We start from the raw sequence: 24,946 nt of genomic DNA on the forward strand, positions 1-24,946 counted from the left end.
CCGAAGCTGTAGCTGCAAAAAGCGCCGCTCCACGATACCCTGCCTCTATCTCACCGTTGTCGGATACTTTTGATGACGGACAGCTGCTGGTGTTAATGAGTTAATGCAACTGCTTGGTTCGTTCACTAAGGGGATTTCAGGTGTTGTTTCAGTGTGCTTTTGACCATGGCCTCACTATACATGGGTGAAAAACACGTCGTGTCGCTGCTGGGAAAAAATAGGAAGCAGCGGGCATTTTTTTCTAAATATTGAAAATAAACATTTCTTTGTTTTACTAGTTCAGATCAGCTATATTTTTTTTTATTTTACTACAACGAAATTTTTTCCAAGTCCTGTCAGTTTCGTTGTAGCGGGGTTCGACTGTAGTAGCTTTGATGCTCATGTCATGATTTAAAGATAAAGAGGCTACAAAGTCTGAAAAAAAGAATAACATGAGAGCGCACAATAATTTCTTGTACTTGCAAAAACAGTCTTCTTTAACATTATCACCTTCAAAGTAGTCCCCTTCAGCATTCACACACTTCTCCATACAGTCCTGTTATGGTTGGTGTTAGTTTTGCGATGAGGTTTTGGGAGGCCCCTCAGGAGATTCTTTATTTTGACTGAATCTCTTCAACTGAGCCAATGATAGGTTCTCTTTCAGCAATATTTAATTTTCACAAATAAAAATAAAAACATCAAGCAAAATTAAGCGAATAAAGTGGGTGTGATGCTCTTCTGGCTATTGCACTTATTTCTGATTGTGCTCTTGCCATTAACATATATATAGGTACCAAAATGCTTTGTTTAATCATAGATCATGGACAGTTCTCATTGGCATAGAGCTGTACCGTGTGACGGCAGCACTGCAGTGCCAGAACCCAAAACCTAGTGGCTAAAAAAGGCAATAATAAGACGGCATCAGTGGATGGGTGGACGTGAGTGGGCGCCAGTTTCCGTTGACGTTTTTTCTGCTCAGCATGCACATGTATGGGCATGCCTTTTCCACCCCCATTGTTCTCACCTCCATCATCAACATTCACTAGCAACGATAGAAAAATTGAGGAATATGGAATCGTGGCATAGCAAATTATTCTCAGTTCTGTCCTGAGCTGTAATTCTGCATACAACGCTGGACTGAGCAGTGATGAGGCAGCTGGCAACGCATGTTTGGGCTACTCTGGCTGGTAAGACATACGAACGCTGCGTGATTATTACCTCGCAAAGATCGTAGCTTGAAATTACCAAGTCGACGCTCACAGCTCCATGATAAATCACCCGAAGCAGCATCACAAAAACGCAGAATTCACACGAACGCGCTGTGGACAGAGCAAAACAAAGCACGTGAAGCCGTTGCCAGGCATGATGTCATCGCTGCTCGCTGGAAGTCGCTCAGTGCCTGAGGCATGGCCTACGAGCTTGCTGAACACTACAAAATACTGTCGATGTCTCGTGGCCTTGATTGCGCCATTGAGCCTTTGGACGCTCTTTGCGCTCAAAATAGGAATAGAATCGAATGAACGCCGCATCTCAAGTTTGACATTGGGTGGCACTGCTCCTTTAAAATGCATTGAACAGCTTTTCCTGTAGCAACTACTGCATGAACACTTAATCTCCGGTCACCACAAATCACCCGGAAACATTGGAAATGTTTGGATCTGTAATCGCTGACCTTAGGCCCACAGAATGTTCATCATCTTCCACACTTACTTTCCCCTGAAAGCCACTTACGCCATTCAAACACATGCATGAGACGTTTCATCTCTATAATCCTCACTTACTATTCGACATGTTTTCATAGAAGATTTTTTAAGTTTCACAAGAAACTTGATGTTGAGCCTCAGTACAGTTTTTACGTTACACTTTTTTTTTCAGAGCACAGTTGTATGTGTTCACTTATGGCACTGCATTCACAACTGGTGTGATCGGTGTTAAGCCCAAACTGGCCGCATGGATAGAGGGTGTGTGTGGGATGATGTCAGTAAAACAGTTCTTTTGAATTCCGCTCTTTTCCAGGTTCACACTTAGTCTCGTTCTTTTTTTTTCGAACCTTTTATATATGAAATACTGCCCAACGTGTACAACCATTTTAAGATATGTGCATTTTTTCAACTATCACAATAAAATTGGATTGCACAGCCAGCTTACAGAGAGGCTTTTTTTCTATGTGTCAGTTCAAAAACTATAACATTTTATTTTCATTAATAGAATGTTATGTTTTAGAAGTCATCGTGTAAGCACGTCCTCATGTGCAGTTCGCCATCGTTCAGTGTTAGCTGAACGATGTGAATTTAGCAAACAGAAATAAAGCCTGCAACTTGTCGGCACCTCGTCATTCGTTTCCGGTGTTGCGCTGTGCCAGCACTGCTGAACTCGCACTGCACAATTTCTGAACTTTGCATGCACAGTCGTGAACCGATTTCAAGTGGTGCAGGTAAATCGAACAGACCTAGAGCTATTGTGTTTGTTTTAGTTTGTATGGCTACCAAAGAGAGAGTTTCAGAGGTGCACGTTGCAACTTTACTAATGACGATTCCTGTGACAACATGAAATAGCTTGAACGCATACCATTACACACAGCAGCACCAACAATTCATGAATTATAGTGCACAATGCTTATGTTATTGATATGATATTATTGATATTGCTTTATGTTAATGATATTGTATGTATACCCGCCTCACCACAGCTTATTATGTATGCAGACGACACAAATGTATTTTTCACATCAGATCACTTAGAAATACTAGAAAAAAATGTAAATGAATATATGACGTCACTCTCAAACTGGCTTAAACAAAACAAGCTACAGTTAAATGCCAAGAAGACGACATATATTATATTTCGCCCAATAAATAAACATGTTAAATATGACATAAAGATAAGCTTTGACGGGAACATCATAAAACGAGAAAAACATCAAAAATTTCTGGGGGTATGGTTCAGTGAAGACTTAACGTGGAATGTCCACGTTAATCATTTAGTTAGGCAACTTGCGGGAACGGTAGGATGCCTGTACAGAATTGGTTCCCTCATTCCTCAGTGGCTGAAGAAAAATTTGTACAATGCCCTATTCTATTCGAGACTTTGTTACGGCGTACTAGTATGGGGTACCACAACAGCGAAAAATTATAACAAACTTATAATGCTACAAAAGAAAATACTTCGCTGTTATGAAAATTACCAGGGTAGAATAGACCGTTTGCGCACTTCAGTGCTCTTTGATAAACATGAAATCTTAAAGGCAAACCAAATATATTATTTTAAACTGCTTCAAGAGGTACACAAAAATAAGTGGTATAAACAAAAAGAAAATGACCAACGTTATCCTGCAAGAAGAAACTTACAGCGTTTACCGAGAACCAGGACAAATTACGGAAAGCAAACACTGCATTACCAATCAACGCGAATAGTAAATGAATTCCAAAATGGCTTGCAGTTTGACGTCAGCCTAGGGACATTTAAAAAACAAGTTAAAGAAATTTTGATCAAAAAAGAAATAACTTATCATCACTAATCTATATTGTGTAAAAAGAGTAGGTAGAATGTTAATGTTAAGAAAGTAAGTAGTTCACTATGGTATACGATGCATCCATTTTATGTTCCTGCATCTGTATTATGCTAAGTGTATTATATGTTGCTTGTTTTTTTTTTATTATTCCTGTATTTCTTTTGTTAGCGCTCATGTGGTACATGACATGTTAGTTTTTGTTGCTTGTTTGTATCTGCAAAAAAAAAAAAAAAAAAAAAAGTGCATCTGTGACGAACTACAGGTGCAGAGGCCTTTGTCAGGCGTATGAAACGCCTTTTGCTTCTGTATCCTTTTTCTTGCCTTTCAAGAAATAAAATAAATTACTACTACTACTACTACTACAAAAATGTATTATAATATTTCTGAAGCTCAGAGAAAGATAGGAGACATGACACACAATATACATGAGGTAGTCGTACCCTGCCGTGGTGGTCTAGTGGCTAAGGTACTCACCTGCTGCCCCGCAGGTCGCGGATCGAATCCTGGCTGCAGGGGCTGCACTTTCGATGAAGACGAAAATGCTGTAGGCCCGTGTCGAGATATGGGTGCACTTTAAAGAACCGCAGGTGATCGAAATTTTTAGAGCCTTGCACAACAGCGTCTCTCATAATCATGTGGTGGTTTTCGGACGTTAAACTACACATATCATAATAACATAAGGTAGTCGTAACCACTTTCTGTCCCTGACAGTGACTTCTATTGGTTGCAGGTTTTGGAAGTGTCGTTGGAGGGACTTCTTCAATACATAGCAACTTTAAAAAAATGCATACTGACTCGTTTTTAGAAATCAAACTATTGATATTATAGTTTATTATTTTTTTCCCTGAATGAGTTCTTTGATCAACTGAAGTTGAGATGCTTGGTAAGCTGCGTTAGCCCGCCTCTCTTCAAGCACTGCCACCATTTCCATTCTTCTCATTTCCATTTCAGCTTCTCTCAATCTGACGTTGTCGGCATGCTGCTGGTGTAGCAGCTTCATCTTGTCGTCGTGCTGGCGAATTTTGAGGTCCAGCTTTCTTTTGTCAATCTGGTAGCTGAGGAGGCGCATTTCCAAGTCTTGATTATACCTGGCCTCCAAAAACGCCAGTGTTGCCTCATTTTGGCTTCTCCCTGCAGCAAAAATATGTAAACAAGAAACATTGGACTTGACATACTGAAGTATCTAAAGGGATACTGAATAAAATTTTTGCCACTGTAATTTTCAAGCAAACAGAAAGATTGGCTCCTGAAATCAATTGATACAACCCTCATTTGGCAAAAACTTTGCCTGCCTGGTCAGCCCTTCAGATTTAGGTAGAGACTCACCCCCGCCCCCCAACAGACACATACTGAAATAAAATTCTGCATACACCCTGGTTGCATTGCCGAGATTGTGAAGCATTCCTCACTTGGAAGATACGGCAGTGCTTAGCTGCGCGTCAGACAAAGTGACTACATTAATCATCGAAGCTACACACATAAAAAAAAAGGAAGGTGCTTGTGTTAGCATGGTGTCATTAAAGAAAAAAATGGAATTTCTAGATTTGTATTGTTTGTGTGAATAAGTGTTCACTATGAGCGGACGAAAGCAAGAGTTGAACAGCTTTTTATTTTCATGTGTATGGTATATAAATTTATGCACTGCAGCGAATAAAAAATAAAGATCGGGTGTGAGTCAGCACTCATCTGTGTGCCCAGTGTGTCCCTGTTTTCTTGCACTGTTTTTTCGTTACAGTGCTTGCAAACCAAGTAGCCCCCTGACAAGCATCGACAATCTAGCATCAGCTGAAGAAAACGAGCACTCTTGCTGGGGTCTCAGTACCATATACAGTAAACGCTCGGATTTAGAAACAAAATTTTTGCAAACATCTAAAAATTACTTATGCTTTTAGGAAACCCCATTTGTTTTTCTATCTGTTTTGTGCAAAAATGTTTCGTTTGAACATACCTGAAAAGCAAAAATTTCAGCTGAACGAGCTTTATTACTGAAATTCTCATTATATTTCTGAAATCAGTTTAATACATTTTTGTGTGCTACTATGCTGGCAGTGGCAGATTGAAATTCCGTAACTTTAACCAGCTCTACAATCCCTCAGAAAGTGGCAAGGCTTTATGTCTCAGCAACAAGCTATGCGACAGAAAGTGCACCAAACATTAACTCTCTGGACAGCCTTGCGACTTCTATAGTGAATAAGTTATACATGATCTACTTAATAAGCTAAGGCTGCTTTATGCTGCTGAATAATATGCCCATAAGATATGAAATATTACTCTGGACTTCAAAGGTTGACTGTTGCATCCATATTTGTACTTGAGCTCAAAACCACACTGTAGTAAAGTCAAAGTTGGTGCTGTGATTGCACAATGGCACATATTACTTTGCTGTGATGAAATGAATTCTTTGCTGGGTGAAATCATGGCAAATGAGCCCTTTAAGCTCTAGGTTCATTTGGATAGAGCAAAAACTTTGTTATGTACCTCTTAGTGGTGTGCGTCGTCGAAGGGTCTGTTCTGCTGATGAAGCCAGTTGTGCTCGTGCACTGCCTCTAGGCAGTGGCTGTGGCACATTTGTTGAAAGCTCTGAAAATGCACAAGATTGTCACGTTTATTGCTTTATGTCTACTGCCGCTGAAAATGTGCACTTCAGACACTAACTGAAATTGATTTGTCACGTGAATTTTAATTGTAACCACAAAATCAGCCTATGTTTGGGGAGTCCAGTATTGCTCATTGCATAAACCACAGCTTGCTTGATGACACGTAGTGTTGGAAGTGCTGCTTCAATTGCTCCAAATTGCTCCAAAAGAGAAATGCTGCTCCGAAGTGTATTCTTTGTTACAAATTGCTTGAAACCTGCTCTGAGATGACACTGAGTATGAGAATGCTGAACTTTTACTGTTTGACCGACACACAAGTCTTAAAGAAACTAAAAAGAATCTGCCTACTACCATCCCAGTGTGTTACTAGTGTGCAGCATTATTGGCTCTGATCTCAAAAGTGCGACAAGAATTGGCATATGAAGCATACAGCTCCTAGGTTTTTTTTTTCTCAGCTAGACATGCAGGCTACTATGGTAAAATTTGAAAATGAGCAGGACTGCTTTTATCTGATGCCGATTATCTACTGCTTATTTGGCAACAGTTATATGGGACTGTGGTTACTTCTAAAATGCGGTGCTCAGCTTTTCCAGTTTGATATCATATCTGCCACACATGGTAGTATTTTATATTGCAGCTTATTGCACAGCATATTTCGGACAATCTGCTATTGTATGATACATTTAATTTATAATGACTGTTGTCTGTTAAATATGTTTAATCAGAAATAATACTTTCGAGCTTATTCGACAATGCTCCGAACTCGTACTAATGTAAGGCAAATTTAATATCTTCTAAAACACCGATAGCTGCTCTGAACTACCATTTTTTTCTGCTCTGAAAACAACTATGGCTGCTCTAAAGTATGCTCCAAAAAGTAAAAATGCACTTCCATCACTGGACATCTGATAATAATGGAAGTGTCTAAAAGATTCCTGTAAAATATGTCCAAATGGCATCGAATATTTGTGTCTCTGTATGGCCTCACATTATCGCACATCGAATATAATTTCTGCACAAGCTGACAAAAAGTATCCATATGTCAACAGGCAGTCATGTTTCATGAATTGTATTATGAATCATTAAATGCTGATAATCATACTGGCAGCAGTGGCATGCTCATTGCAAATACTGTCTGTTTTCTTTATAAGAGAACAAACAAAACATAAAACAAGCTTAGTTGTTGAACTGCCTAATCCAAGGTTGTAGGTTGAATTCTCGGCCGCTGTGGCTTCATTTCAGTGTGTGCGAAATGCAATGGCATTCGTGCACTTAACTGAGGTTGACATAAAAGAACTGAAAGTCGTAAAGAATAATGCCGAGTACATACATTACAACACACCTCATACTCATGTTGTGGGTTTTGCAAGCGAAATCCCACAAATTGTAGCTATTTAAAACATAACAAACAGGGATATAAAGTTAACAAAATGATGTACCTCGCAATGGTGTGCGGTTATGAGTGGCTTTGGAAGGCCCATCCGCACTTGTTGCTGGCGTGTGGCTTGCCTCATTGGCCGTGCCAGGTGTTAGCTGAGGCTCTGAAAAAATTGACCCCATCATTGTCACATACGGGACTCTTCAAAGTGATGACATAATTTTAAGTAAGCCTTTAATTGGCTTGTTACACTAGGCAACATTACGAAAAGCAACACATTTACACCAGTATACTTGCCCAAGTATTCATCATGCTATCAGCTGTGCTCACAACCAAAAAAAAATTGGTAAATTTTACGTGGCACATGAAAACCCACTAATAATTGCTATTAAAAACATAACAAGGAAACAACAATAATAATATACCTGGTGATGGTGTATGGCTGCCACGAACTTCTGTTGAGTGCCCATCAACAGTTGTTGCTGGCGTGTGGGTCCGCTCATCAGCCATGCCAGCTGCGCTCATGTTGGGAGCTAGAAAAATTGACCCCATTATGGGCACACATGTGATTCTTCAAAGTAATGACATAATTTCAAGTAAACCTTTAGTGGCTCATTGCATTAAGCAGGGTGACACGAAGCAACAAAACACCTGCACCAGTCGGATTGCTGAAGTATTAATTAAACAACGTAGGAAAAAATATTCACCATTCTAGCGGTTGCCACTGGTGTCTGGGGAAGTTATCACAACAGAGAGCGAGGACATTTATTCCTTAAATATATCCATTCAGTGTTATGAGATGGTATGGCTGCATATGCTCAATCAACAACAGCGAATACAAAACAGTGTTATGCGGTAAGCTATATAGATGATAAGAACAATGCAGAAGATGTGGCAGATTATCACGCTGTCCACATGCTCAGGAACACTGCTGTGCAAAATAAGTGAAGGCAGTTTTAGCTAACAACGGCTTTCACAGGTTTTCAAGAGTATGCTGGCAAAAATGTATATAAGTGCCTCACCAATTCTTTGTTATAGTGAATTATGTTGAAACTCGAATATTTTTACATACATTGTGCCTCAGCTGATAAGGGCCAGTCAAAATGGCAGCGGGTGTCTCGATCGTCCACATCATTTGCTGTACCTTCATCCTCCCTTGCATACATGCTACGCAGCAGTGAAGCCGCTGGGGTCACTGCGTCACCTTGTACAGATGAAAAATATTAAAACACATGAAATCAAAAACCAGTGCCTCTTTAGTGATGTTAGTTACACAAGTTCTCTAACATTTCACCCTAAAATAGGTGCATATTTGCTTTCAATCAGGCTGAACAACACGAGTGACCCTAAACGCTAGAAAGCATTGTTGCAGCACATCATTTGTAAATTTGTGAATGCAGTTACTTGATGGGACCGACAACCAGTAGAAATGTGACTACATCCAAGCAGAAATAAAAAACAAACATGAAAATAGTGACAGATTACAGCAGCTTTTTCGCATTGTAAGTAGGATTTATATTTTGAATATTTTTTTAAAAGCAACCAAAAACAGGTATGTCCAAACGCCCAGAAGAAGCCCCTCGCAGCTAGATTCCCGAGTCTATTGCTGCTGTATGCAGTTGCATATTCCCATGCTGTCATGCGTGCCATCGTCAAAATTACAGCACGTATAACAAAGCCTGCTCTATTCTGTGTTTTATTTACTAGGTAAAAGGAGTTGCACGGTGAGAAGCGGTGCTGCCTTTTGAGCAGCCAGTACACCTTGTTAAGCTGCTGCGTAAGCGCATACAGTGTGCACATGCACAGTGTACTGCCTTGCTCGGACACGAACCACTATTGCGCTCACTGTTTGAGGCATGTGTTGTCACGTGCATCTCCAACCGCAAATTCACTGGAGATAGAAACAAATTATTACAAATGTTTCACAGCATTTTACTTGTTACTATTCTGTGATTAGACACTCTGACTATTAAGCTTTTCATTGTGCTAAAAAATAGGTGCCATAACAATAGGTTGTTGTTCCCTTTGAGGTAGTTAAGAAGACGGATTATCAGATAATTGAGGAGCATTCGTAGCGACCGCAATAACAGTGTCATCGTGGAATTCACTCCAAAAACTTCATCAGGTGAAAATAGCAATTATCTCGTGCATATCAACTGGAAATGAAAACTTTCAGAAAGTCACACATTGACAGATTTAAGTGTGAATAATAATGTTAACATAAATGTATCATATGGGTCAACCAATACAGAGTATATTTGGCCTCGAATTGTGCAAGTTAATTTGATTGAACAATGCAGATGAGTGCCAATGTTTCAGAGCTTCCTTCTCCACGCCTTATGAAACAAGAAAAAGAAAAAAAGGGTGGGGGGGTGGGGGTATTGTAGCGAGGTTCTTACCAGATTGATTGCTTGTCTCCGCTGCTGATTCAGCCGCATAGCACTCCAGCGCGGCGATGTGGCGGTCGTCCCAACTGGCCTGCGCGGTAGGTCTGACCCGCTTAGCAGTCGACCCCGACGTAGACTCTGACGTGGTCTCTGATTCGGAAGCTGCAGTGTTTTTCGCACGGTGCTTCCGAACAGCCGACCGTGGTGGCTGATACGAATATTCGGCGGCGAGGTCAGCCACGTGCTGGAGGAGTATGTCGATTGCCGCGTATTCTTCTTCTGTTCCCGATCTAGTCAAGCAAACAATCACGTTTACAAAGTTTGGCCACAACGTGGTGGCTTGAAGATAACGTGAAATATACGGTCTACTTACTTTTTTCTGCTTTTCTTGTCATTCCGTATGAAGTGGGCCAGGAGAAGGTCAACGCGCTCTTTAACACTTCGCGAATTTAGTGTTCGCCGCAGCAGCATTGACACCCTCTCGGTGATCGTGTGCCACCGAGAAGCATTTTCGTACGGGTTTACTACACGAACTTCCTCGAGTATAATTTTATCATCTGCATGCGAGTAGCGTGTACGCGGCGCCATCCTGGTAGCAGGCCTCGAAGTAGCCATCTTGTTCTTTTACGTTTCTGTTAGGCTCGACTTGACTCGGCTCAAAGGAAAGGGAAGCCGGTAAAGGCAACCTTAGAAGCATCTCGGGCGTTTAGGCGTTTGAGCGTGTCCGGTAAACGCCCGTAAGGCACGCGCATGCGCAGTTCAGACCCGGTAAACCGGTATTCGCAAACTTTTTTTCCGTATAGCGGTGCGCCGGACAGACTAAAATCCTCTACTTACCCTTAATGACCAGCGGTTATCCTGTCTACGCGCTACATGCCCTGCCCATGTCCATTTCTTCTTCTTGATTTCAGCTATGATATCCTTAACCCCCGTTTGTTCCCTAATCCACTCCGCTCGCTTCTTGTCTCTTAAGGTTACACCTACCATTTTTCTTTCCATTGCTCGCTGCGTCGTCCTCAATTTAAGCTGAACCCTCTTTGTAAGTCTCCAGGTTTCTGCTCCGTAGCTAAGTACCGGCAAAATACAGCTGTTATATACCTTCCTCTTGAGGGATAGTGGCAATCTACTTGTCATAATTTGAGAGTGCTTGCCGATTGTGCTCCACCCCATTCTTATTCTTCTAGTTACTTCAATCTCGTGGTTCGGCTCTGCGGTTATTACCTGCCCTAAGTAGACATAGTCTTTTACAACTTCAAGTGCACTATTACCTATCTCGAAGCGCTGCTCCCTGCCGAGGTTGTTGTACATTACTTTCATTTTCTGCAGATTAATTTTAAGACCCACCTTTCTGCTCTCCTTGTCTAACTCCGTAATCATGAGTTGCAATTCGTCCCCCGAGTTACTCAGCAATGCAATGTCATCGGCGAAGCGCAGGTTACTAAGGTATTCTCCATTTACTCTTATCCCTAACTGTTCCCATTCTAGGCTTCTGAAAACCTCCTGTAAGCACGCGGTAAATAGCATTGGAGAAATCGTGTCCCCCTGCCTTACACCCTTCTTGATTGGTATTCTGTTGCTTTCTTTATGAAGCACTAAGGTAGCAGTTGATCCCCTGTAGATTTCTTCCAGAATGTTTATATAAACTTCATCTACGCCCTGATTCCGCAGTGTTTGCATGACGGCTGATATTTCTACTGAATCAAACGCCTTCTCGTAATTTATGAAGGCTATGTATAGTGGTTGGTTATACTCTGAGCATTTCTCTATTACCTGATTGCTGGTATGAATGTGGTCAATTGTTGAGTAGCCTGTTCGAAATCCCGCTTGTTCCTTTGGTTGATTGAATTCTAATGTTTTCTTTACTTTGTTAGCAATTACCTTTGTAAATAGCTTGTATACTACAGAGAGCAAGCTGATCGACCTGTAATTCTTTAAGTCCTTGTTATCTCCTTTCTTATGTATTAAGATGATGTTGGCGTTCTTCCAAGACTCTGGTACTCTTCCCGCCAGGAGACACCTCGTAAACAGGGTGGCTAGTTTTTCTAACACAATCTGTCCTCCATCTTTCAGCAGATCTGATGTTACCTGATCCTCACCAGCAGCTTTGCAATATATTGACTTGTTACTCACGTAACATATTTGGTAGAGGTGGAACGTTCCTCGTCCTAACCACGCAGCTCCACAGTGACCTCATCCTCCAACTTTCCGCCATGTCTTCCAGTGACAACCCATCGCCTTCACCCTCTGCAACTTCTCCGACAACCTTCGTCGCGGTCCCAACACCGCATGATCCTGGGACATTCTCTGCGCAACCTGACCTCGATGTCGACTACTGGCTTTGCCTGTATGAACGAGTCAGTCAAACTCACCGCTGGGACCCAACCATGACGCTCGCTCATGTTCTGTACTACTTGGATGGAACCCAGCGTGTCTGGTACGAAACAAATGAGTCCGAACTCGCCAGCTGGGACACACTAAAGGAGAAGTTACTTGACATCTTTGGGGACCCAACCGGTCGCCGCGCAGCTGCATGACAAGAGCTGGCTACCCGTGTTCAGTCGCCAACTGGTTCGTATGTGTCATACATACAAGAAATTTTCGCTCTTTGCCGGAAAGTGGACGAGGCAATGTCTGAAGCGGACAAGGTTGGTCAAGTTTTAAAGGGAATCGCAGATGACGCTTTCAATCTGCTGGTCTACACCAACGTCTCGACTATCGACCACATTATTCAGGAATGCCGCCGTTTCGAAAGAGCAAAAAGCTGTCGGGTGCGCCCTTTTTTTCTCGTTTGCCAAACGCAGCTGTTATATCCACCTGTTCTGATTTCACCACCACACCGCCTTTTGAGCAGAGTGTCACGCGTATCATTCAACGGGAACTTGAAGCAGCAAGTCTAGCGCCGCTTCAGCCCTCTTCTTTTGAACATGTCAAGATACAAACAACCCCCGTGGTCTTTGTTATTCAGGCGATTGTACGACAAAAATTCGCCAACCTCGAGTTCCCTGTCGCCAGCCCCGTGTTTCGCCCCTCCTCCAGACCAATGCACATCAATGCATCTCTACGTGACCGATTATTTCCTCTCCGATCTCGCAACCCCACGGAATGGCGGACTCCCGACGACAAATCAATCAGCTTCCATTTCCACCACGTTGGACATGTCTCCCGCTACTGCCTTGCCTCCTGGACGCTGCCACATAGGAACCTGTCTTTCGCACCTTAACGTCCATACGAAGATATTCGCCGCTATTCGCCAAACCGTACGTATCCTGCTTTCGACTCACCTAACAGCCACCTTCCTGCTCGTTCTTTGTCCCCTCAACGCCATCGCTCTCTGTCGCCCCACCACGCCACCATCCCTCGCTGCCCAACTTTCCGTTTTACACAATGGGAAACTAGACCGCGCCGCTCCAGGAAGTAGTGCTGCATAATCTCCGTCTGAACAAAGCCCTCCATCGGCGCTTCCTAAGAGCAAGAACCTTATTGATGTACACGTGGATAGTATTTCTCTGACGACACTTGTAAATCGTGGCACTCACGTGTTAATAATCAGTGTTCATCTTTGTCGCCGCTTAAGAAAAGTACTGACGCCTCCTGCTACAGAAGCTGTACGTGTCATTGATGGTGGAACTTTTCCTGGCCTCGGAGTGTGTATTGCTCGCATAAGCATCGCCGACCGCTACGTTCCTGTCCTATTCACGGTGCTCCATAACTGTCCTCATGACCTCATTTCAGGGATGGACTTCCTGTCGACACGTTCTGCTCTGATAGACTATTCTGCTAGTACTCTTTGCTTAGACCTTCTTCTTCAGCCGGATATTCAACGTGAACATCAAGGTGGCCTCTGTGCAACAGATTTCTACCGGTTACCGCCTGAAGCCTTCACATTCGCGGAATTCACAACTACCTCACCCGTATTAGATGGGAATTACATCGTCACGCCGATTCCTCATGTCCTACTGGCCCGTGACGTCACCGTCACGCACTATGTCGTTACTATAGCCGCCAACAGGTACATCTACCCGTCACAAATTTCAGCGTCACGAAGTAAGTCCTCTCTGAAGGCATCTTAATCGACATGTTGCGGCCCTTAGCCAATGAACACGTCGCCACTTTCGCAGCCGACGTATGCACTGATCTTCCTTGTCGCCCACCCGATGTCACAAGCCTCGACACATCAATAAGTGTCATGATCGCTCATGGCTTCCCCCCGCCCAATCAGCCGCCCTCATTCACCTTTTAGCTTCCTACCTTGACGTGTTTGACCTTGACGATCGACTACGGGGCCAAACTTCTCTTGTCCGTAACCGCATCAACACAGGTGATGCTGCTCCCATTCACCATCTATCATATCACGTGTACGCATTTGAGCGCCAGATTATTCAAGCCGAAGTAAACAAAATGTTAACTAAAGGCATTATTGAGCCCTTATTAGGCTCATGGACATCACCCGTCGTCCTGGGTAAAAATAAGGACAACACATGGCGGTGCTGCATCAATTACCGGCATCTAATTCAAATTACAAAAAGAACGTGTATTCTTTGCCCTGTATTGATCACGCTCTCGATTGTCTCCATGGCACAGGCTACTTTTCATCTATCGACCTTATCTCTGCCTATTGGCAGCTTGCCATGTATGAGAAAGACCAAGCAAAGACCACCTTCGTCTCTCGCGATGGCCTGTACCAATTCAAGATTACGCCCTTCAGTCTATGCAACGCGCCAGCCACGTTCGAACGTATGACGGACTTCCCGCTACATGGGTCCAAATGGTCAACATGCCTGTGTTACCAAGACGACGTCCTCGTATTTCCACCTAAATTTGAAACCCACCTTGAGCGTCTGTTAGCCATTCTTAAGGTCTTCCGCAATGCTTGCCTCCAGTTGAACTCCTCGATGTGTCACTTCAGCCACCGACAAACTACAGTGCTGGGCCACCTTGTCATTGCGTCTGGTGTGCGTTTGGACGCTGAGAAAATTCGTGCCATCATGAGTTTCCCAGTACCTCCATCAGCCAAAGATCTCCTGAGCTTTGTGGGACTCTATTCTTAATTCAGGTGGTTCGCGAAAGACTTGCAGCAATCGCCCAACCACTTGCCAATCTTTTGAAGAAAGACATCCCATTTTCGTGGAGGTCCACTCAACCTGCAGCATTCTCTCACCTCATCACACTTTTGACGACACCGCCTATCCTGACCCACTTTCACCCATCCACTCAAACTGAGATCCGAACAGATGCCAGTGTAATCGTATCGGAGCCGTTATCGCCCAATGCCCACAGAGACACGCCGCGTTATTGCCTATGCTTGCCACCTCCTTACACCTGCAGAGCGCAACTGTTCAATCACGCAGCGAGAATGCCTTGGTTTTGTCTGGGCGATGTTAGAGTTCCGTCCACATTTATAAGGCACACACTTCTCCGTTGTCACGGACCACCACGCGCTCTGCTGGCTTTCATCCTTCAGAGATCACACACGTCGACTGGGTCGCGGAGCTCCGCGACTGCAAGAATATACCTTCTGTGACAAACAAGACTGGGCGCCTGTATCAGGACGCTGATTGCCTTTCTCGCTATCGAGTTGGCGAACCAGCCGGCGTACCTGACAACGACGCCTGCGTGTGCTCCCTTTGCCAATTGACTTACATAGCCGACGAGCAACGTCGTGATGCAGCCTTATGGGCTATCATCGAGTGCCTCGACTTTTCTCCCTCGAACCGATCCGATCATGCGTTCGTCCTCCAGAATGGTATATTGCCACAAGACATCACCATTGCTCCGCGCAACGCGGACGTCGGGAACTAGAGAAACGCTAACGGCACGACTACGAGCGACGAAGCCAGCCGCAATGCACGAGCCGGATTTGCATGCGCCCGGTACTCCGCCGAACAGCCAACGCACGTAAAGAAGACGAGAACGCGCGTGTTCGAGGAAGAGGCTCACGAGGACTACCGCTCTTGGATGTTTTTGAATGCTGTGCGTCGTTCACTTTGGACTATTGGAGAATCAGCTGCCGAATTCCCGTACAAGGTCGTAGAGCTGTTGACGTTGGATCACTGAAAGATTAGGATTTACGGATATTACGTCGCAGACATCAGATGTTGGTTTCATATCCGTTGACCTTGTTACAAGTCTGCATATTTCTGTGGCTTCACAAACCTCATGAAGAAAGGCTACTATGGCTGTCCCCTTTGCGATGTGCTGGAATTCGTTCCCAAAATTTGTCACGAGGATGCCTGCGTACCCGTTTTTTAGCTGGATAATCCCTCGTGCCACACAAACACCTCTTTTCAGGAAAACATCCATGTTGCTGTCTGCCACATCTTCGTAGTTACCAAACGTATCATTTCTGACTAGAACCATTACACTGCTCTGCGGCGGTACAGTCACATCATCATCGAAGATGTGCAGTGGAGTGGTCTGTTGCTCATCAGCTCGAGCTACCTTTATAGCTTGTTCCGTCGAAAATTATACGCTGGACCTCTGCAAATTAATAATGGCACCATTTTCTCGCCGAAAATTCATTCCGAGTATAACTTCTCTCGAACATACGTGCAGGACAACAAAGTCACCAATGTAAGTGAAACCTCGCATCTCAACTCTTGCGGTGGATCTGCCGAGAGACGTAATAAGGTGACCGCTTGCCGTGAGTACTTGAGGTCCCCTCCATTTGGTCAGAACTTTCTTAAGACACTTCGCTAAATCGTAGCTTAGAGTAATCCGCACCGGTATTGATTAAAGCCATCAGCGCTAGCCCGTCAAATACCAACGGCAAGTCTGAAGTTATCTTCTCATTACTGCACTTCTTTACCTGGAGACAGTCGTCGTCGTCGTCACACTGGTGTCGCAGTGGAGGATCTTCGTATTTTGAATCACCAGCGGCCTCGCCTCCGCAGGTCGCCCACTTCATTTTCCCGGGTTTGGACTAGGCGAACGATGCCTAGGTGCGTTTGGAAAGGAACGTGATCCTGGCGAGCGCTGACGTAGAGGGGATGGTGACCGCGGTTGATGACGACGATGCAAGTTGAAGTTCTGACGTGAGCACAGGTATTCCTCAATGTCGGACGGCCTTTCGCCGTTTCGCCGACACGGTGCGTTGACCGCAAATCCTCGAAGACCAGCTTGACGATATCGGCAAAACTGGCAAAGAGAGCCAGCCTCTTCACAGTGGAAGCACAGCGGCCTACGTTCCGCATCTCGCCATACGTCGCTTTTCCGAGGTCTTGTCTCTGTCGGAAGCGGTGCGCTGCGAGTTGCCTCTATGATATGGCGCGGGCTACGTGTTGTCGGTGCGTAAGTACCAGGTGTCTCGATAGACGCACAGTGGACAGCAGGCCGCCTGAGCACCTCAGAATTAGTTACCGCGCGTCGTGTCAGTGGTGCATCCCTTTGCAGCTCCCGTATGGCCTGCCGAATTTCTTCTCGCACAACATTCGCAATAGACAGTTCCGGTAAAACGGGTGGCTGCAGGTTGCGTAGTTCGTCCCTGACAACTGACCAGGTGACCTTCTGCAGTGTGTCAAGATTATCCACAACGTTTGCCGAGAAGACACCTGCTGATGTACAGGCTGCGTCACAATTGTATTGCCGGCCTCTCTGCTGCAGCGTCGTTTCTATTGTTGTTGCTTCCGACCAAAACTCAACAACAGTTTTAGTAAAATTTTAGTATCCGCGCGACATTGACACTAGCACTACGTGTGCGGTGTGATACATTGCACGCATACCGTCGTGAGTGACAATGGGCTAGTAGCGATGATGTCTACGATCCGAATGTTTTTATCCTGGTGACGAAGCTTGAAAACCCACTTACTCATCATGTCTGATCTTCGTCGCACCACTTAGCATTATTTCGTGAAATTACCAAGTTGCGATCCACCCATGAAAAATCGGCGAAACAAAAGAGCATGAGTAGAGATGTCGTCTATCAGAAGGTCGGGGAGTCGTTATGAGTTGCAGTCGTCTGGTTCGAAGCGCGGATACAGTGCAATAAGGGCGTGCTTTAATTACGCGAACGCTACACTCTAACACGACCACCAGGTATAGAAGTGTAGTTGCGTATAGACAGATATCATTGCTAACACGTAACACGCAGGTATCGTCAATAGCGTATTTTCGTTCATCCTCCTTTGCGTACGCGATACACCAGGTTACTGCCGTTCCCACCATGGGAGGCTGAATATGTAGGGCCATGTGGAAGCCATGAGAAGAACTGGGCATTCAGGGAATGTATTCTATTTTTTCGCAGGGGCACTTTCCCTTCACCATTATTCCATTGACTCCTTCGCATATACCTGAATACTGTGCACGCCACACACCAGTATAGCTAACTCAGACGCATGAGCGAGCGTGGCCAAAGCATGCATCATCGAGCACCTCCTCAATGCTTCTTGGAACAGCGTACATATTGTATTCGGACGTTCTGCAAAAGGTCGATCAAAGTAACGATGATTTACGACGTCGCCATTTGCAGCGATTTTAAGCTTAACACGGTCGTAACCGACCCTAGTCGACATTTTCTACGGTGACAATGGCAATGCAGCTGACAAGGAATGATGGAATGTGTGCGCCTAGCAGACGAAATGTTTGCGGAGCAGAATAATCTGACGTCACTCTTTTCTGAGAATAAGTGGCCAGCTGTAGCCTAATTTGGAGGTCACCGCATGGTAGCCCCACTGGTAATGCTCTCAGTGCTAAAAATGGTGGGATGGTCGGTCATTTTGATTCGTTCTCGATACCAGTGATACAAATCAATTAATGTGATAGTTATTCATACCTCTGTTGCGTTATGGGTCGCGAATCGCTAATAGGCTGTCGATAGCTACTCGTTGACGCAAAAACCTTGACATGAGTAAATTTGATGTCAGTGCTCCTTTAAGCTAAGCCCTCTTTGTAATCCTACTGGTTTTTATTTCGTACGTAAATACCAGCACGATGTAGCTGTTGTATACTTTCCTCTTGAGGGTTAGTGGCAATCTAACCAGCCGTGATATGAGAATGCTTTCCAGATGTGCTCCACTTCATTCGTATTCTTCCAGTTACTTCAATTTCTTTGTTTGCCTCCGCGGTTACTACTTGACGTAAGTAGACTTACTCTTCTATAACTTCAAAAGAATTATTGTCTATTCCGTGTATGTGAGCAGTCAAATTGAATTTTCGTGTGGATTTTCAACTTTAGCGACAAGCTCCACTCTTTTCAACGCACGTGACATGCTCTGCGGCTTGACAATCATCTTAGACACAGCCAGATTTTCTTAGAGGGGGCGGGGTGAAATTCAATGACTTAATCTTTGTCCCTGCTTAAGTTTCTAGGTGTGAATGCACATACCCAAGCCAAGTGTGAACATTGCGAAGAGCTTCAATGCCCCAACCCGCCTGCCCTGGCTCTGTTCCTGGTGCTGATCCATACAACTTGAATCCTTACTCTAAAGAATTTCAGCTAAGGCGACGCATGTTGTACCGCTAATTCAGGCAATGAAGTACATAAGGCGCATGGTGGGTTGTTGGTTTATTTCACTAACAACGTTGTGTCACAGTGTAATTGGACTTCTTTTAATTACGAAATAAAATGATAGTGTGATGAGTTTAGGTAAAACTAATTTTATTGTTCATGTGTTCACCCAAGCAGTACCTGCACGCCAGCAGATCCAAGTATACGTAACACAGAACAGAGCGATGTTTATAAATATTTTCCGACTGCGATGCTTTGGCGTTGGGGTGCGTTTCTGCAAGCGCCTTTATGCACAAGGCATCGTCAGTCCGCAGCTGCGCAAGACAAGGTAATGGGTATGTTTCGGTGATGGAGAAGTCCAATCGAGGTCTACTTCCTTGATCCAAAATAGATTCCTTGTGGTGTCGATAGTAAGAAATGTCTTGCCTTGGTCCGGGCGAGTTGATGTTGTATGACGTCTAATAGAGGTGTCGCGAAGCGCTTTTCACAGTTATGTAGTTCAATCGGGATGGGTTTTTCTAATCGCGATCGGCTTAATCCCGGTCGCGCTCCCCACTACGGCTCTAATGCGACTGGAAGTGCACCGCTGACAGGAAACATCAGTGTGATTGCGCATTGGTAGCCATGACAGCATAGCCACCACTGTGGACTGGGCACAGTAAGACATCGCCGTGTAAGGCTAGCAATGCTGCATAAATAAGAAGCCGCAGAAAAGACAGCACATGCAGAAAATTTTGGCCCTAGAGACAGACCCTTGACACGTGGCGTTGAAGCCATATTATGCTTCCAATGCGGCTAGCTGAAGCACCATTTCTTTTTTTACTGAACGAAATGGATGCGGTGGCAGTTAAATGCTTTAGCACTAACCAGTAAGTACTGGAACGTATGTGGTAAGTCACAACGGAAGCTTTTTACTGATGACGACACGGCTTACCACCTCCAATTGCGTCTACAAAAACGAGGCTTCGCTCTCCGACGGTGCTTGCTGACACACCGGCCTCACGAACTCAAATATGCATATTGTGCTCCACTTAGCTGAGATCACTGAACTGTAAACGTGCCTCTCTTAAGAGGTATTTGTTGCAAGGTTCCGTGGGCTGAGCTTCTGCACCACCGTTGTCTGGCCGTCATGGCCGGTGTCCGTCGCGGCCATGACCACGGAAAACACGGAAGCAGCCATTACCAAGCGGAAGCACAAAGTGACGCATGGGGTGACGTATCCTGCCACCTTTTTGGCTTGCTGAAAGCAATGAAACTTCATACGACACAGCTCCAACGCTGACTTCGAGGGCACAGAAATAAAGAGCTACTGACACAAAAACTTTGGCCTCGCGTTTTTCTGCTGCAAAGCGTTGTTGTAGGGCTGTAATTCACGACACAACACATTGTCTGCTGAAGCACGCGATAGATAATTAATTGCAGGCCCCTCATTACCAATCAGTTTCAGTTTCGGTTTGAGAGAGTTCTAAAACTGGGTGCAACTGTCGCCACCTAGCGCGTGCAACTATTGACCACGTCAGCACACAGAACTGTGACGCACTTCCGGATGATCCGCAACAACAATCACTTTTGAATAAGAAACGGCAACGGAATGTCGCCAAACTCAAAACTTTCCGAGCGTGCGCCGCGGCCACATACTCACAACCAGCCGCCGAGAAATATAGACTTCGGAAACTAACGCGGCAAAAAATGGCAGCTATGACGTCATTGTAACTTGTTTTGTTGGCCGCAGCATGGTGAGGTGATAGAAGTAGGGGGTCACCTCGGGGCCACCTACGAGGGTGTCTATAGCGGTATGGAGTCGGTCGCTCACACAAACTTCAAAATTTATTTAAAATACCTTCCGAGCTATATTCGCTGTTGATATCTTGCAGATGATATACGAATGTTCACGAGAATCCTCCCCGCAGGTTATCTCAGCCCCGAAATTTTGTGTCAGCACCTCCCAAGGAAAATATATTTGGTCTTTAATTATGAATTTCTCCGATATAAGTTCAATATTTCCCACTAAATATAAGTACACATTAGCGGTCAGCCATCTTTCTTAGCGGCTACACTTTGCTCTTTAGTGTCCCTTAAATATAAAGGGACACTGAATAGAAACAATCACTTGAATCAAATTGGCGAAGTGCATTGTCAGAACTCTAACAGCATATGTTTTGTTATTAATAACGGAGAAAAATAAAGTTGAATGTTAATTCTTAGATTTTCCACCGACACTTCCGCACGGGACGTCAGTTTTTGAAACGTATTTTGTGTACTTTGATCACATTACAGCAATCACATTTTCTGAATCATCGCATGCGAGGTTTATGCACCGACAGATGACAATGTACTTCATTTTTATTATTAGAAGTCGTATGTGTGACTTCTAATAAGTCATTCACTAATAAGCCATGCATTGTGTCCTCAATAGGACACAGTGCATGCCTACAAATATATCGCGTCATGGTGTTTGGTGCGGAAATTTCAAGGCGGCGTCTCCAACAGCATTTTTTTCACGCATGGTTTTGCACCATGGCGCGGTAGAAAGGATGTTTTCGGGACAGTGACCTTCTACTTAACGCATACGTGAAAAATTATCTTGCTTTTGAGTATTGTTTTGAAGTCTCATTTCACAAAAATTGCAGTGAAGGCGTCGGTGTCAGTGTTGTTCGTTCTAAGCGACAAAGTTATTTTGGTCGTGACTGGAAAATCCTGAAAAATGAATAAAATGACTAAAATTCATCGGTTTGAGTGAGAATCTAACCTGGACCACTTGCGTGGAAGCAGGTGTTCTACCGCAGTGACACAATGTTGGTTTTAACTACTTTGGTGAAAACACCACCCTAAGGTCATATAGTCGGAACTCCTCTAAAAGCGGCCATGCGGTCACTTTAAGAAAAGTTTGGGCATGTCTCTCTCATCGGTTCTTCTTATGCTGTGAATGCGCCGATGTCAATGTGCAAGTGGTAACGCCTATATAGAAGCTGTTGTAAGTTCTATTTACGGGAAAAACTACTTTAGTTTGGGACTGCCGCGACACACATAGGCTATTGTTATGGGAAGTGATGTCATGTCACGTGACAGTGACGGCAAAGACCTTTTTATTTTGATTGGCTGAACGCTACAAGTAGCACGTCATATTCATATCGTGGTATATAGGCCACACGAATGAATGGTAAAAACAATAAAACTCTTTTTACCCGATAACGTTAACGAGCTGGTTGATTGTGATACAAATATCACTACTTTCCGCATGACCGAAAATTCCTGAGTGATGCAAATAAAATAAATAAAGAAAAATTCTGGTTCCGAGTCCGAATGAAACCCGGCTTGTTGGCGTGGCAAGGAGATGTCTGCCACAGAGCCATCAGTCCGGTTGCGATCGCATTGTAAATAACTTTCTCTACTTGCAAATGCAGTGAAAGTGACTTTCATGCTTTGCAAACACACGCGTCATGTGTGTATGCTTCCCTGTATGACAATAAATAAATTTCAGAGTAATATTGCGCGGTACAGACGCAAATTACCATTGGGCGTAAATTGTTAATATTATAACGGCTTCATGCATGGTTTAAGGCCAGTCACGTACTACAAAAGGCAGCCATGTTACTGCGTCAATTTCGGTAAGGCCTCGTAGTGGGTGTACAGTAAGTTTGAAAACATTTCATGCACTAAGTGATTAGACAATAGTGCACTTGAGAGAGATTACCGACGTTGCATTTAACTCTTAGAGGCGAAGCGCTTAGGTTGCCCGATTCTTATAGTTTCCCACAATGAAAAAAAAATTGCCCGAATCCACGCACTCTGAGAATCGATGATATGCGAAGCACGAGTGAGGGAAGTTGATATATTGCACTTTAAAATCAGCACAACGTTACGAGATGGACGCAAATTATGCCGTAAATGATTTACATGCCATGATCATCATCTTTCGGTGTGTCATTCATTCACGTCGTCTATTCACGCCACGTATTGCCACTTTTAGTATCACGTGACGTGATAAGTAGAGCTAGTGGAACGGCTGCGAACACACTATGACCGTAGCATGCATTCGTGTTTTACATGACATGTCTGTATTGATTATCATGTTTGGACAAGTCATTTACCTACGTTGTGTATTCACGTCCTCTGATACCAAATTTGGTATATGTGGAGCTAGCAAAACGGCCGCGAGCACACTTTGAGCGTCACATGTAATCATGGTTCACATGATACACCTATCATGATTATCATGTTTACACGTGTCATATAAATTCGTTCTCTATTCACGTGACGTGCTACCCAATGTGGTAATGTGGAGCTAGTGAAACGGCCATGAGTAAGCTATGAGCGAAGTATGTGGTCATGTTTCACATTACACACATATCACATTTATTTTGTTGGGACGTGTTATTTACCTTCGTCGTCTATTCACGTCACGTATTACCAAATTTGGTATATGTGAAGCGACCCCAATGGCAGCGAGTGCACCATGAGCGTAGTACGTTGTCATGTTAATCACATTATAATTATGACATGACACTCATGTCATGATTATTATGTTTGAACCAGTCATATACCTTCGTCATTCATTTACGTCCCGTAATACCAAATATGTGAAGCTAGCGAAACGACCGTGAGCCCACTATGAGCGTCGTGGAATGTAGTGTTGGCTAGTCATAACATGAAACTCATGAAATGCATGCCATGATTTCCACGTTAGGGTTTGTCACTTATGTTCACCACGCAGTCATGTCAGACCATACCAAAATGCAAAATGTCATGTCATTTTGCAAAATATCATGTGAACGAAACCACCGCAAGAGTAACAAGATCACGAAATGTAAGATGTAATATTTATGACATTTATGCCTTGAGTTTCATGTTATGACTAGACAATTATGCTCGTCATACAGTCATCTTATCCCATACCATGTTTGGTATCGATACCATTATTGAGACGGCCAGGAGATTTAAAAGTTTCAGGCAGATAGATAGATAGATAGATAGATAGATAGATAGATAGATAGATAGATAGATAGATAGATAGATAGATAGATAGAAAGATAGATAGATAGATAGATAGATAGATAGATAGATAGATAGATAGATACGCTCAAGGACACCGAAGTTCACCAAGAAATACTTCAAATTTATTAATTTGTGTTTGTAAGTGATATATTTTGGGAACAACGAACACGGGGAACATGCGTATAGCATGCCAGCAAGTAAAGGTAAAAACGCATGCAGCGGTTTGACAAGCCTGCACTTCGACATGCGGGGGACGCCGGTGCTGCCGTAGAGCGTGTCTTGCATGAAAGAAGACATGTATCTGCGCCTATGGGAGGCAAGCGCTAAATAGCTGGCGCGCCGATAAGAGCCCCTGGCGGAGAGTCGCGACACAACTCAGCTGCTTGCGCCCAGACGACCGGCCGCAGTGTACCATTCCGGGAGCACACGCGTGTGCCACTGCCGTGCTTCATTTTCAAACGAACAGCTAGTAAGTACATTGCGCCAGTTATACTGCAGTGTTGTTCGGGAAAATAACATTGTCCGAAGGCAATACTGTCACATAAGAAGCACTTAATAAACAGAGAGAAGCCCTGCAAAGCAGACTGCGTCTATACATATGGTATCGAAGGGACAGTGATGCACCGTGATGGCGACTCCCTTGTCCTCATTTTCTGG

At 44.0% G+C, this 24,946-nt stretch overlaps 1 protein-coding gene across 1 annotated transcript; it reads right to left on the reverse strand.

The window, feature by feature from the left end:
* Positions 1 to 4,322: 4,322 nt before the first annotated feature.
* Positions 4,323 to 10,522, reverse strand: LOC119183608 (uncharacterized). The gene is made up of 7 exons (XM_075882336.1): positions 10,226 to 10,522; positions 9,865 to 10,142; positions 8,538 to 8,669; positions 7,891 to 7,998; positions 7,527 to 7,628; positions 5,969 to 6,070; positions 4,323 to 4,621 (listed from the first exon to the last, which is right to left on the reverse strand). Exons 1-7 carry the CDS (start codon positions 10,465 to 10,467, stop codon positions 4,323 to 4,325), a joined length of 1,263 nt encoding a protein of 420 aa, XP_075738451.1. The 5' UTR covers positions 10,468 to 10,522.
* Positions 10,523 to 24,946: the final 14,424 nt, after the last annotated feature.

Source organism: Rhipicephalus microplus, unplaced genomic scaffold, assembly GCF_043290135.1.
Source record: "Rhipicephalus microplus isolate Deutch F79 unplaced genomic scaffold, USDA_Rmic scaffold_12, whole genome shotgun sequence".
Lineage (NCBI taxonomy): Eukaryota > Metazoa > Arthropoda > Arachnida > Ixodida > Ixodidae > Rhipicephalus > Rhipicephalus microplus.

Coding starts and splice junctions, on each gene's coding strand:
- LOC119183608 (XM_075882336.1), bottom strand. CDS start 10,467: ATGGCTACTTCGAGGCCTGCTACCAGGATGGCGCCGCGTACACGCTAC. Junction 10,143..10,225: donor GACAAGAAAAGCAGAAAAAA/GTAAGTAGACCG, acceptor TTGCTTGACTAG/ATCGGGAACAGAAGAAGAAT. Junction 7,629..7,890: donor CAGCCATACACCATCACCAG/GTATATTATTAT, acceptor CAATTTTTTCAG/AGCCTCAGCTAACACCTGGC.